This window comes from Oryctolagus cuniculus, chromosome 9 (genome assembly GCF_051225735.1).
Source record: "Oryctolagus cuniculus isolate XC-2025 breed Fujian yellow rabbit chromosome 9, ASM5122573v1, whole genome shotgun sequence".
Lineage (NCBI taxonomy): Eukaryota > Metazoa > Chordata > Mammalia > Lagomorpha > Leporidae > Oryctolagus > Oryctolagus cuniculus.
Window position 1 is genome coordinate 65496333 of NC_142875.1, and position 15014 is coordinate 65511346.

Here is a 15014-nt window from a genome sequence, read left to right on the forward strand (position 1 = left end):
TGGCTTCTGTGTGTCTCTGTCCAAACGGCCTCTTCTCATAGGGACACCAGTCACAGCATCAAGGCTCCTCCTAATTCTCTCTCACCTCATCCTAACTTAATTACAAAGACCCTAGTTCCAAACAGATCATGGTCATAGGTACCTGAGTCAGGACTTTAACATATCCTTTAGGGGGATGCTAATTCAACACACAATAGTAGCTATCATCCTAGTCTTCATATTATAGATTGTAAACTGAGACTCAGAGAATAACTTACTCAAAGATACAGATTATAGATGGTATGATTCCATTTTCATCCACCTAGACCTAATTATCACCATTTACTGTGCCTCAGCTCATCATAGGCCTTCCTTTGGGTGCTTCGTTTCATTTCTCATTCCCCCTCAATTGCATACTTATCTCTATTCTACAAACGGAGCACAGGGAAAGTAGCTCACCCAGAGTTCAGAAGTGGCAGATCTGAGATTCATCCCAAAGTCCTGACCACTAGTAACCCCCCAGGTCAAGTTAGCACAGTGTCTTTGGGAAGGCTCACCCCTCCTCACCCTGCATTCCCTGAGGATAACACATTCCTGGAGTCGTCCATCCTGCGCAGACTGCAGCTGTGACAATTCATCACTGAGGACACAGCACTGCGACCTGATGCCTCCCCATGGGCGATGCTCTGATGGCAAAGACCGAGAGCTCCCCTTCCTTCCAGCAGCCAAGCAAGAGTGGCACAAAAAAATCAGTGCACAAGTAAATCCCATGGAAGGGATGTTGATATGCTACAACTCATTACTTCGTTTGAGCATCACGTTTCTGTTTTACTAGATACTTTACCAGGAAGGAGCCTGTACTTCCAAGATGGGCAGAAAGCAAGTCTCAAACAAAGCTGCAGTGGGTACTCAGATGACCTCATTCTTCCTCAAAATAAAAAAAAATCAGTGCATTACTTCCTGGCAGTTGATGTGCACCCTTTGGTAGCATCAACGACGTGTAACACATACTCGCCAGTGCCTTCCAAATACAGCAGCCCTGAGCACAGGACCCTTCAAGCAATGCTCCACCCCTCCGTGTAGGGTGGATGAGAACCTGCACGTTGGAGCTGTCTTTGCCCCAGTCCTTTCTCAAACAGCTGTGGAGACAGGAAACTCGAATGCCAACTCCACCCCTAGCACATGCTCCCCAGGGGAACTAGGCCAGTTTCTTTCTTCTCTAATCCTCGGTTTCCTTGTCTGTAAAAGGGAAACACTAGACATCACCTCAGAAAGCGATGACAAAGTATATAAACATCCCACTCTGGCCCTTCATTCTTAACAGGGAATATGAGCTAAGGGTACAAATGAAACCATTTTTGAAATATGGTCATATTTATCCTATGTGCCTACCTTTCTATTGAAGAGACCTGATGGGACGGACAGGTGTTTGACTTGGCCTGGGTTTGAATCCCAGCTCCGCTTCTAAGTCCATCTTCCTGCTACTGTGTCCCTTGGGAAGCAGTGGTGATGTCTCAAGTGGTTGAGTCCCTGCCACTCATGAGAGACCTGGATTGAATTCCTTGTCCCCAGACATTTGGGGAGTGACGCAACACATGAGGACTGTCTGCCTCTCACATCAAATGAATGAGACCCAGCTTAGATAATGAATGGGATGAGAGGTCAAGTGACAGAATTAAAAGACACCAGACCAATAGAAGACACTGACTCATTCATGTGATCAATATTCCCCATCTGAATAAGCACACATGCACACACACACACACACACACACAGACGGTGGGTGGGAGGGTTTTGAGACAACCTGTATGTAACAATTTATTGCATACCCGTGTTGCTTGTGAAGCTCATTTAGAGTAGGCATGGTGCATGTGTGAGCCTTGGGGAAAATGGCATCCAAGCCCTAACCTGAGAACTGCTCTTCCTCCAGACATGCCAAGAAGATACCCGGTACCCGGGTCCCTCTCTCTCAAGGCAGAGGAAGCACTTAGGAGGTAGAAGCAAGAGAAAATAGGCTCACATATCTCAAAAAGCGTATAAACACAAATATAAGAAACATTAAGAAAAAGAAATTCAGAAAGGTTTTGTGATTCACCTATCCTTATCAATGGCTGTGATGTTAGTGTTCTTATGAGAATCACATTGTTAAGATATTTCCCACCAGCTTAGGTAAGTCTGAAAAGACATTATGTTCAGTTTTACATCTGTGAAGTAAGAAAGATACTAAAGGGTCCCTTAGCATAGAAGAGCATGGAATAGACGACAAACTCCTACCACTTGGTTAGTGCCAGCTCAAAGAGTGCCATCTATAGGCAACTGCCTTAAACTGCACCTCAACTGCATCTACTTGCACAGCTAAGCAACATAAATAAATATAAGTATTGAAGTCATATGTCCTCTCAATACAAACCCTGGGATGAATAAAATGTCTCAGATCAAAATAATTACAAAATTGCGTTTGAATAGAAATCTGTTTCTTCAGAGAAAAAAAGCCTGAGCACACAGATTTTTTATTGCATTTTTGTTCATTGACTCTATAAATCAGTTTTACCAAACAAGCTTTAAAGGAAGAGGACGTTCAGTAATTAATCTTGTCAGTTTTAACTAATTTAAAAAGCTCCAAGGTCATCTAAATATAACTATTAAAATCCAACTTAAGATGTATACAAAAACTCTTTACAAAACCCAGTAGCAGCAAAAGTATCAAACATTTGTAAACAAAACCACTAGTTACAACCCTTTGCCAAATAACAAAGAATCTGTCTTTTAAAACATTATACATATATACACATATACAAGAAAGTGAATATTGACCATGATTTTTCATACTATACAACGTGTGACATCTAAAACAATGTTACCAAAAACAGACACAAATCAGTGGTATCATAAGGCCTGTTGAAGTCTTTTTTCGCAGTACCCAGGGCTGTTACGGTGCTGCAGAGGGTAAGTTTTCCAAAAGTCTTCTCCTAGCTGTGATCCTGGCACACCGGGGGCACTGGGAGGCCTGGAAGCACTGCTTGTGGAAACACGCCCTGCACACTGCAAGCAAGGAAGACGGACATCAGCCAAGGCAGGCTCCCGCTTGCCCGCACAGGTACCACTGCTCAGCTCCAACCTGCGGAGGGAGCGGGTCTCAGTGCAGACCCTGGAGTCTTCCACAGGGAAGTTGGGGGCAGGTGTTTGAGGCAGTGGTTTGGTTGCCATTTGGGACACCGTTCCATATTGGGGGCCCTGGGTTTGAGTCCCAGTTCTGCTTTTGATTGATCTTTCTGCTACTGGGCACCCTGGGAGGCAGCAGGTGATGGCTGAAGTCATTGTGTCCCTGCCACCTACATAAGAGACCAATATGGAGTTCCGGGCTCCTGGCCCAGCCCAGCTGTTGTAGACATTTGAGGTAGACCTAGGGGATGGAAGAATCTCTCTCTCTCTCTCTCTCTCTCTCTCTCTCTCTCTCTCTCACGAAATCAGCCAGGTTGAAACTCCCGGGGATCATAACTGACCTCGCAGGCAAGAACATGAGGCTGAAAGAGCCTGAAGCAGCAGATGCCATGGTGCCCCCAGCCCTGCAGCACACGGTCCCCCAGCTGCTGAGAGAGTCATGGCTGACAGCTCTTAGGAAGGGGCACTGCTTTCTCTGCAAATGGCCCTAAGTGGAGGGAGATTCCCCAGCCAGGTCAGGCTTCCTCCCGGCACCAGCTTGCACCCAGTGACAGGTCACCACGGAGTTTAAAGGCCTCTCCAGCCCTCTGTCGCCACTTTGGTGCAATGTTGACTGGGCTCCCCAGGGAGGTGGGCTGAGGGTTTCCCTGCAACCTGACCACAGCTGGACTTCATCATTAGGTGGTGAGCCTAGACCCCGCCCCAGTGAACATTCTTAATGGAAATCCCTGGCCCGGAGTCTCCCTGCTAGGGAACCGCCCTGAAGTGCTCCCTAAAGGGTTCGAGGAGATCACAATGGAATGGCCCAAAAGGAGAGCACACATCAGGGGTGAAGGCAGAATCCATTACTAGGATCTCTCCCATGAAACAGTCAAGAGAGCAAGGGGTCCCCTTGGCCACGGATACCATAGGACAGGGGTCGTTTTCTGTACAGAACCAGACAGGAAATGACTCGGGCCTTGCAGGCCGCATGGCCTCTGTAAAACCATGCAACTCTGCCATGGTGATGCAGAGGCAGCCAGAGGCAGCACATGCAGTGCTGGGTGTGGCCGTGACCTGGTGACAAAGCAGCACAAGGATGGGTCCCTCTGCTCTCTTGAATACTGTCCCAGGACACATTGGCTCTTAACCCTGCCCCATCCTGTGTGCTGAAAGATACCTGAACATCTTCTGCACGTCGTGGTCTGAAATGGGAAGATGACAGTCGTGCTCCGGCAAAACTCACAGATGAAGCCCTTGCCCTGGCACAGCTGTAAAAGAGGGCACGCAAACGTGACACAGGTGCAGTCCGCGGGGTGACTGCTTCTCTTGAGGGAGAAGCGGAGCTGCCCCCTCTGCAGAACTTCATCATCTCGGGGTTGGAATGGCTGCGATTCCAGCCTTCAGAAGGACAAGGATGTTGGAATACAGCAGTGCATGGATCTGAGCGACAAAACCCTGCAGTTCATCCGCTTCACACACAGGCAGATCATGATTTTAAACACGTGGCTCTTTACTTTCATACTGTGTGTGTGTGTGTGTGTGTTTAATTGAAGAGGGAGAGGGTACAGGGAAAGAGACGGGAAAGAGGGCTCCCCAATCTGGTGGTTCACTCCCCAAGTGCTTACCATGGTTGGGGCTAAGCCAGTCTGAATTGAGGAGCTGGGAATTGAACCCAGGTCTCCCATGCAAGTGGCAGGAACCCAATTACTTGAGCCACCTAGGAAGCTGGAGCCGTGAGCTGAACCCAGGCACTCTGATGTGGAAAGCAAGCGTCTTAACTAAGGCTGTGTAACTGCTAAGCCAAACGCCCACTCCTAAACATTCATTCTCAAATGATCTGATTTGATCTCTGATTGCTGCACTGAAATGCTTCAGTTCACAGACAAGAGCTTTCTGTTCCACTGAACCCTGTGTCCACGGGGCTGTATTGGGCACTTCAGGGCAGAGTGGCCCCCAAGTGGGGCTGGACCCCCAGACTGGGGAGGCAGTAGGCTCCAGCTTGCGTCCCAGCTCTGTCCCCTACTGGAAACATGAACTTGGCTCATGACTGCACAGCTTGAACCTCAGTTGTCTTATCTGTAGTGTCACCAGCGCTTCAGCATCTGTGAGGGCTACATGAGGTCAAGGCCAGCACAGGCCTTGGCACATGAGGGGATAGCTCGGGACACAGGTGCTCCAGGCAAGCCCTCACCTCGCAGCTGGCCACGTGCGTGAGGGCAGCTCTCAGAAGTTCCTTGAGTGAGGGTGCCAGCAGCCCCTTCTTGATCCTGACCAGGTCCTCTAGGGAGAACAGGTGGAGCTCCTCAGTCAGGTGTCTGGGAACCTGCTCAAACTCCTTTAATGTGCTGCCAGGGAGGAAACAGAGGAAGTCACAAACCACCCACACACAGGCCGGGGCAGAATGAGGCCAGCTGTTTTCCCTGGCACTCAAACAACATTTTTTTTTTTAAACTCAATTGAAAAAAATTAGCCTGAGAACAACACTGAGCCTTGCTCATCAATCTATTTTGTGCAAGTTTGCGAGGAAGTTAAAATTCCATGCCAGCTGATTTCAAAAACTGTGGGCTACGCATGCACACATCGAGCAAAACCAAAACTTAATATTTGCTTCTTAGATCTTAAAAAATTTGTACCATGTAGTGCTTGACAGCCAAGAACTGCAACTCAAAATTCCTATATTCTTCCCAGCTAAATCCCCAGCCAATCAGCATCAGTGACTGCTGTCTAAGCTGGCAGGAGAATTACTGTTCATGGGCAGGTGTGACTCCCACATCCACCGAGTCCAGCACTGAGCTTCAGACTCTCGAATCCAACTTCCAGGGGTCAAGGTCACTTGGCTGTCCCAAGGGCATTTGAAACTTCCTGTTCCCCACACCTCCTGAGTTCCTGTAATTGGTTACCTGCAGTTCCATTTACCGCATTCCCAAGCCACACTGACCTTGGCACACTAGCAGTGCCACCAGCCTGGTGGCACGTTGCCTCCACTGCTGCTTGTTCCCTCTAACTTGCCCTCCATGCTTAGACTTGTTCTCAGAAGCCTTGCTTGCTCTCCACCTGACCCGGCCTGTAACTGAGCTCAGGGCCATTGCGGCTGCATCTTCCACGCGTCTGACCCCCAGCTGGGCCATCGTCTGTTTGAGTCGCCCTTCCCCTGGACTTAACATAGGTCTCCTGATTATTTATCTCAAGCACAGAATGGGTATTCAGGGAATTTTTTATAGAATTGTGGGTATTGTTACACGTTATGAGAAGACAGGGGCCCTGAAAGGTATTAGCCTGTCACACCAATGCCATGAGTTGAGGTTCAAGGTCAAGTGACTATGGAATGCAAACTCCTTCCCAAAAAGTCCAATAATGAAATATTATAAGAAAGGTGCTCCAAACCTCAATCATAAAGTATTAGCAAAGAAAGGGCAATGTTGCTTACTCTGATTTGATCAGTACCTAGCATGTTCTTATGTTGAAATGTTACAAAGTAGCCCATAAGCATATGGCAATTATTGTGAATACAATTTTATAAAGATCACAAACTGAGAAAGCTTTCAAAACAAAACCTTTTTTGGAAAAAAACTTATATGACCCCATGTACTAAACAAATAATTTTAACCTTTTTGAGTAACATATTCATATTCTTTTTCTACTTAAAAATCTGTCAATGGGCCGGTGCCGTGGCTCACTAGGCTAATCCTCCGCCTAGCGGCGCCGGCACACCGGGTTCTAGTCCCAGTCGGGGCACCGGATTCTGTCCTGGTTGCCCTTCTTCCAGGCCAGCTCTCTGCTGTGGCCAGGGAGTGCAGTGGATGATGGCCCAACTGCTTGGGCCCTGCACCCCACGGGAGACCAGGAGAAGCACCTGGCTCCTGCCATCGGATCAGCGCGGTGCGCTGGCCGCAGCGCGCTGGCCGTGGCAGCCATTGGAGGGTGAACCAACGGCAAAAGGAAGACGTTTCTCTCTGTTTCTCTCTCACTGTCCACTCTGCCTGTCAAAAAAAATACATAAAAAAAATCTGTCAATAAATTCATGCCTAAAACTTTATTGACTGTATGGTATTCTATACTATGGTATTAAGAGCTGTCTTATTACTGAACTCCTAGTAGACTTTTTAACATCTTTTCTACCAATCAACTAACTCTGTCCACTGCTATGGGCATAGCCTTAGGATAAACTTCTAGAAATAGAATTTCTGGAGGCCATGGTCTTACCTACTTTGATATGCCTCTCCATAAGGGGATTTTAAAAGACTACTGGTATACCCAGGTTCATGGTAGCATCACTCATAGTAACCAAGTGTGGAATGAACCCAACTGTCCATCCACAAGTGAGTGGATCAACAAAATATGCTATATACATACAATGGAATATGAAAAGGTAGGAAATTTTGACATGTGTTGGACGAACCTTAAGGATATTATATGTGTAAAACAAGGCACTTGCAAAAAGACAAATACTGCATGATTCCACCTATAAGAGGCACTTAGAGTAATCAAATTCATAGAGATGAACAGGAGCTTGTGGTTGCCAGGGGTGAGGGGAGGAGGGAATGGGGGGAGTGGATGTTAAATGGCTCTGGAGTTTTAGTTTGGCAAGATGAAATGAGTTCTGGGGCTGAGTGTTAGCTGCACAACATGAACCTACCTGATACCCCGAAGTGTACACTTGAAATGGTCAGGATGGTAAATTTCCTGTTATGTGTATTCCTCACAACTTATTACTCATAATAATCATAAGAAGCCACTGGCTAGCATCGTTCACCTTTGTACGGGCCCACTTACCTTAACAAGTTAAATTCTGCCCTCGTGATTTAAGGGTTAGTAATTTTAGAGATGCTCTGCATCCCCAGGGTCACTAATAGGGCAGCTGGACTAGGAGGCACTCAGGGGACCGGCAGGCATGTGGGGGATGGGCAGACTGCCCTAGCCGAGAATCGTACCTGTGCGCAAACCTGCAAGTCTTCAACAGCTTCTTGATATGAAAAAGCTGCTCCCGGATTTCCTAGGGTGGAGAAGCAAGCAGGAGAAAAAGTTAAATGTGATCAACAACATCAGGGATGTGTCTGTTGAATTTAAATGATTCTGCCACTCTTGAAGTGTCACTCCTGAATGGAACAAACCTCTAAGGCTAACAGCCTATGCAGCAGGGGTTCATAACAGAAGGCCCTGAGTAGATCCAGATGTGGGGGAGCCTGGAGTTTATGCAACTTTGGGGGCTTTCACTAAGAATTACCCAGAGCTATGCACAAACATAAAACCCACCAGGGGGCTTGGAAAGAGCAGGCCAGGTACCCCCACAGCTTCAGCTTCGCTGTTTTCCTGGTCCCTCTACCTCTTGGAGGGTTTGTCTGTAGATGCCCCTAAACTAGAGGGTGTGGGTTTCCTGCCGTGGGACACGCCTAGACCCTTGGCCTTGCCTCTTCCAGAGGGAGACGCTCACCTTCACCCTCTCCAGTTCCTTGGCCTTGGCATAGAGGCTTTGACTGATGCTCAGCAAATTGAAAATCGGCTGGGGCCATATGCTGTCGAGCAGCCGTTTGGAGAAGTTGCTGACGTAGTACTTCTTGAAGTCCCACATCATCAGGATCCGGGCGGGGATACAGGACTCGGCATGGGAGTGGCAACAGTCACAGAAATACTTCCCCAGATACTCGCAGTACCGGAGCCGCTTCACGAACTCTGCCAAGTACACAGGTGGTGCTTAGTACTTAATACCAAGCACACAGTATGGCGCTTATCTGATGCTGAAAACCAACCCTGGTCTGCACCCCCACCCTCGAATCTTACATAAGGTTCAATGACTCTTCATGATAAAGCCATGGTCGACCTCATGACAGCTGGGAAAGCTCTGGCAGGGACTCAGGGACTTAAATCATGGCCATTTATGAGCTTTGCCTTGGTGGAACAAATATTGGAAAATATATAATTCTACCAAGTACTCCTGGATTTGGAAGACGGGCATCATAAACTGCAGTGTTGCAAAAATAGCACTTGACTTAGAGCCAGAAAATCTGGCTGGGAGTTCAGAATCCACATCCTGTGAGCAGGAAGACTAGGGGCAGGTGGGAATCTCTTCAGGCTAACTGCCCTGAGACCATACAACTCACATCAGAAATGGAGTAGGGGATATCACACAGATGGAAAGAACTTTGTGAGTTACGAGACAATCCACATACAACATTGGGAAGTAGCGTCCACAAGAGTTGCTTGATAAATTAGTAAGAGAAACAAAAATGCACAAAGGGTGGGAACAGGCAATGCATGCAAGGAAGAAATGCAAATAACCAAGGGTGAGATAAAAAAACTCAATCTCAGTAACAAAGAATCACATTAAAACAGTGAGATCCTCTGTCCTGCCCTGACTGTCTCACATTTAGAAGATCCAGAGCTGTAGAGGGATAGAAAGAGGTGCTCCCTCTCTGAGGAGGAGGCCTTCTGTGATGGCTTCAGTTCTTACATGGGCAGCAGTAATTCTACTTCTGCGACTGTCAGAAACGCTAACAGGCACATGCAGAGAGACACAGAAAGGTGTTCATTACAGGCCACTAAAAATGGGGGGAGTTACCAAAAGTCCATCAAAAGACAACCAGTTAAATAAGTAGTGTGCTGCACATGCAATGCTGTGCAGCCCAGAAGGTACACAGGAGAACAGAGAAATGGGTCATCCAGTTGTAGGTATGTATAAAGGGACCTCAGCTTTGCTTTTGTTTAAAAAAAAAAATACATACATACAGTCCAGATCTCCACCAGAAAGCCAACAGTAAATATCACAAGAGGATGGGAAAAAAAGGGATTTTTGCTATTTACATTTTTTAATTTGCTGAAATGGACATGCACAATATTTGGAACTCTCTCCAGTAAAGTAGACGGACAAACAAAAAGCACAGAGCCTAATGCAGCAAACACCTGTCCACTCACCACCCTGCTCAAGAAAGGAAACCAATCAGCTGAAGGCTTCTCTGTGCCTGCCCCTCAATGCTAGGGTCTCACATGTACCAACTTTGATGTTTCTCATTCATCACTTGACTTTTGTGTCTCTTTATGATTCAAATTTCATACAGCATAATACAAACATTACTTGACATATATTGTGAGGATTAATGAAACAAAGTATGGTAGAGATGCTACTACAATACCTAACATACAATAGATTCTAATTATAGTTTCCAGATAATGGCTTTAAAAATAAACAAGGCCCGAGTGACTGGGTAGCAAATCTTTATTGCACATTTATTCTGTGTGACACACTGCCTAATGTTTTATGTATTATTTTGCACTTGAGCACCTGCAAGGTGGGGGCTACTATTCTCCCTGTCTCACTGATGAAAACACATGAAAGTGAAGTCAAAAACCATGCCAGGACACACAATAGTACGTAGGCAAGCAGGACCCCAGCCTAACCCTGGGCTACTGATGTGCAGGCATTTAGCCAACATATTACACACCTCCTCTGCTGCAGCCAACAGGAGGGAGAGAGCAGTTGAAGCCTCTGCACTTGCCCAAATTATCCCTGCATCCCAGGTCACGGAGTTGATTTGTTAAACCAAACAAATCGATAAAGTTGACTCTCACTGTTTGTGGTCGTTCTATTCTGCAAAAGCTTCATGAACCCTGAATTAGCCAACACCGAACCATTGTTCCTGGAGGAAGCACAGGGTTAGTTGGGGTCCTGCGATTCTCTAGGAGCAGCGCTTTTGTCACGTGGCTGACATATGACCTGGCTCTACATGTGCTTCTGTTTAAAGACAGCTTCTTTAACCCAGCTTCGACTCTGTACCAACGCCACTGTAACTCACTCCTGAATGACGCTTACGTCACGCACACATTCTCTCTGTAAGGCATGCCACTTCTTCTGTGCTCGGGAACACAAGGGGGCACTTCAGCACTATGCTAGGGGTCCATCTTAAACCATGCAGTCACCTGCAAAATGCACAAAATTCCCAAAAAACAAGCACAGAATCAATCACATGCACCAGCCCCTGCATACATTCCTCATCAAATTTGGCAAGACAGAAGAGAAAGGAAGACAGATGGGGCCATGAACTTCCAAATTATTTTTTCTCAGCATCTAAAACTCCATCATGTCAATATCAACTTCTTCATCAAACTTAATTGAATACATACTAAGTGGGAAAGAATCTGTACAAAATAAATCATATCCATCGCCTTTGGTTTTCTAAATCCTTGCATGAAAATAGAACAAAACAAAGCATCCTAAACTAGCGGTCCTCTGGCCGGGGGTTATTTTGTCCCTTGTGGGACATCTGGAGATGCCTGGAGACATCTGTAGTTGTCACTGCCGGGAGGCTGCTCCTGGCATCTAGTGTGCTGCAAAACACCCTGCGACGCAGGACACGCCCCACCGCAAAGTCAGCAGCACCCAAGTTGCAAAATCCAGCTCTAAACCCTAAGTGCTCTCAATCTCATGAGAAGTCAATGACATGGGAAAACACAGGAGGGAAGTGTTCTGGAACAGGGCTGTGCCATATAACTTTTGAAAGGATTGAGGGGCCGGTGCTGTGGCGTAGTGGGTAAAGCCGCCACCTGCAGTGCTGGCATCCCATATGAGCGACGGTTCGAGACCCAGCTGCTCCATTTCCAATCCAGCTCTCTGCTGTGGCCTGAGAAAGCAGTAGAAGATGGCCCAAGTCCTTGGGCCCCTGCACCCACGCAGGAGACCCAGAAGAAGCTCCTGACTTCAGATCAGCACAGCTCTGGCCGTTGCGGCCATATGGAGAGTGAACCATCAGATGGAAAACTTCTCTTTTTCTCTCTCTGCCTCTCCTCTCTCTGTGTAATTCTGACTTTTTTTTTAAAAAATATAAAAAAAAGATTGGAAATGTTCTATATCTATGCTGTCCAAAATACTTGAAATGTAGCTAGCATAAGTAAAGAACTAAATATTTTATTTTGATTAATATACAATTAATTTGAAACAGCCATATAGTCTACTGGCTACTGTATTGGGTAGCAGAGTTCTAGACTAAAGCTAACTAACTGTACAGAGGCTGGCAATGTGGCGTAGCAGGTAAAGCCACTGCCTGCAGCACCAGCATCCCATAAGGGTGCCAGTTTGTTTCTCGGCTGCTTCACTTCCAATCCAGTTCCCTGCTAATGCGACTGGGAAAGCAGTGGAAGATGGCCCAAGTCCTTGGGCCCCTGCACCCACATTGGAGCTTCGGAAGCTCCTGCCTTCTGGCTTTGGCCTGGCCCAGTCTTGACTATTGCAGCCATTTGGGGAGTGAACCAGCAAGTGGAAGATTGATGTCTCTCTCTCTGCCTCTCCTTCAGTGTAACTCCCTCAAATAAATAATCTTTAAAATAAAAGCTAATTATACACAAAGAATAACCAAATGCAATATATAAAACTTGATTGGAACCTGGATGACAAATTAACCATAAGTGATATCTTTAATCCAAAAAGTGAAAGTGGACCAGCAGTAGACAATATTAAGGAACTGCTAATTTTTGTGGTGTGATAACTGTTTATCATCCTTAGTTTTAGGACATGAAGAAATATCAGTGAAAAACCTGGTGAAATGTGAATAAACTATGTGATAGGATTTTATCAGTCCTAATTTCTCAGCTGTAACCATTATTCTATGCTTACACTGCTTACACAAGATGTTGGCATGAAGGGAAGCTGGGTAAAGGGGATACAGGAACTAAATTTAACTAAATTTAAATTTAAAATTGTAACTAAATTTAAAATTATCTCTAAAATATATTTTGAAAGTTATGATAAGAGTTAGAAGTTTACAGCAAAAACTCCAAATTGTTTCCATGGTGACTAATGACACCCACCCTCTCTGTTCTGCCTACAGGTTTTGTCCTTGCATTTCCACTTGCAAGTCATGCAAGGCTTCTGCTCAATTGCCACAGGCCCTTGGCACATGAAGAATATGCTCCTCTCCTGGAGACAGCCATTTCCTTACAAAACCTCTCATCCACAGCCCAGATTAAGTTCTCCACTGTAAACCCCATAGCACTTTCGCCTTTCTCTTTTGTTGCATGCATCACCCTTGTCATGTACTTAGGGGGCTGACGTTTGTTGTCGCTCCTACAAGATGGTAAGCAAGCTCCGTGAGAGCAGGACCATGGCTGTAAGATTCACAGCTGGACCGAGAGTGCACACACTCATCTCTGTGTCTCGACAAACTCAGGGCAGCACTTACACTGGTTGGAATCACAGCCATGTGTCTATAGTTTCTGACTCACACATTCGAGATTTACTGAGGCATCAAGATACAGCTGTTGACTAACAGACAGGGTCCTTCCTAGACTAGGAAGAGGACTCAATTAAAAATAAAACTAGTTACAGCTGTGGTGCTGTCAGGCCGGATCAGGCAACGTAGCAGAGGAAGCACAGATGTATTTCTGCTCTCGATTTTTATTTCTAGAAGCTGAGCACATCGAAGTCTTTTTCTTTCAGAGAACGGCTACCGCAGGCCAAGGAAACGCTTCCCACCTAAGCTCCTCTCTGCAGCCTTCTGCAGGTTGGACACAGACAGCTCACTGCACAGCCAGTGATTCCCAGCCTCAAGTGGAAACCTTGCGTTTCCGACTGGGGGAGTCTTAATTTTCAAGGTCTCGTTGGCCCAAGCAGGGTCCCATGAAGCCACCTGCTGTCTCTCTCGGACACATGTGGCCAGCTCCTCGCTTAGCCATTCATCCACCCCACAAATACCTTTTGAGAACCAACTCTGTGTCAAGGACTCATACAATAGAAGCTGAGGATAAAATATTAACAAAACATCCTGTCTGCCTCACAGAAGTGATAATCTAGTGATGGAGGCAGACAACGGTAGCATGCATTCATAGAATATAGAAGAGTGTTCCAAGAAGAAGGTGCAAGGAATAAAACACACAAAGCATGGGTAATACAAAGTGCGGATATCACGCTGGCCAGCCAAGCAGCACGGTGGGCATTTTCAGGAAAAGACCTCATGACTTTGGAGTGAAGATGGGAAGGAGGCAAAGGACCCAGCCCTGGCGATGTCTGCAGGGAGCACACTGGGAGAGGGAAAATCACAAATGCAAGGAGCGAGCCAGCACCTCCTAGAACCTGCAGGGAGGCTGTGCGGCTGGGGCTGAATGCCCAACAGGGATGGAAGTGGCAGGCTGTTTTTCTTGCTTCCTGATTGGTCATACAGCCTTGTGGACCATGATGGGCTCTTCGTGAAAGAGAGGGCAACTTCCAGAAGGTGCTGAGAACACCTCATCAAAGGCATCTCACAGAAACCACGTGCTGCCCACCTCCGTTATTCTGCACACATCATGGCATGGTAAGCAGGCAATCCACTGTTCATACTTACTCGGCTCCACTGGAGTGCCACAGCCGGCACAGAAGAAATTCTGGGCTGCTACCACCAGGTCCCTCCTGAGCACAGAAAATGGTAACAATGCTTACATCTCAGAGAAGCCAATGGAACATTTACCCCATACTGGAAAAGAAATCGCCATAGTGATGCTTTTCTTGGCTCAGAGCCTCTATTTGAATCATTTCATTTTTCATTTGGGAAAAAAAATTATGTTGACCCCATACAATTTTCCAGTTGAAACCTCTGGGTCTTTGTAGAACTTTCTAGAATTCTTTAAAAGCTTGATATCCCCAAATGAAAGACGGTATCACAAACAGCTCCTCCATCTTACTGCCCATGCACGGAGTCCCATCTCTAGAAAAAACTGGAGACTTATAACAGAGGACAATTCAGGGAGACCAATAGATGATGTGCTTGGGAGGTCCACAAACTGATCCAAAGAAACTGAGGCAAGTAAGAGGCACTGTGAAACCAGGCAGTCAACAGTTCCAGTGGGAGATACTCCACTGAAATGTTTTTACTGAGCTGCAGTGCCGTGAATTTACATGTGATTTGTAAATATGGAGAAAGTTGTAAAAT

The 15014-nt window shown here is 46.4% G+C and overlaps 1 protein-coding gene across 5 annotated transcripts in view; it reads right to left on the reverse strand.

The window, feature by feature from the left end:
• Window positions 1-2452: 2452 nt before the first annotated feature.
• Window positions 2453-15014, reverse strand: part of RUBCNL (rubicon like autophagy enhancer) — a 43948-nt gene continuing 31386 nt past the window's right edge. For all 5 annotated transcript variants that reach the window (XM_089303669.1, XM_008259985.5, XM_008259983.5 and 2 more), the window contains 6 exons: window positions 14430-14494; window positions 8555-8793; window positions 8055-8116; window positions 5315-5468; window positions 4301-4391; window positions 2453-3021 (listed from right to left, as the gene is read on the reverse strand). In XM_089303669.1, the coding sequence (XP_089159795.1) occupies window positions 2909-3021; window positions 4301-4391; window positions 5315-5468; window positions 8055-8116; window positions 8555-8793; window positions 14430-14494 (724 nt within the window). In that variant the 3' untranslated portion in view covers window positions 2453-2908. The remainder of the gene's footprint in view (window positions 3022-4300; window positions 4392-5314; window positions 5469-8054; window positions 8117-8554; window positions 8794-14429; window positions 14495-15014) is intronic.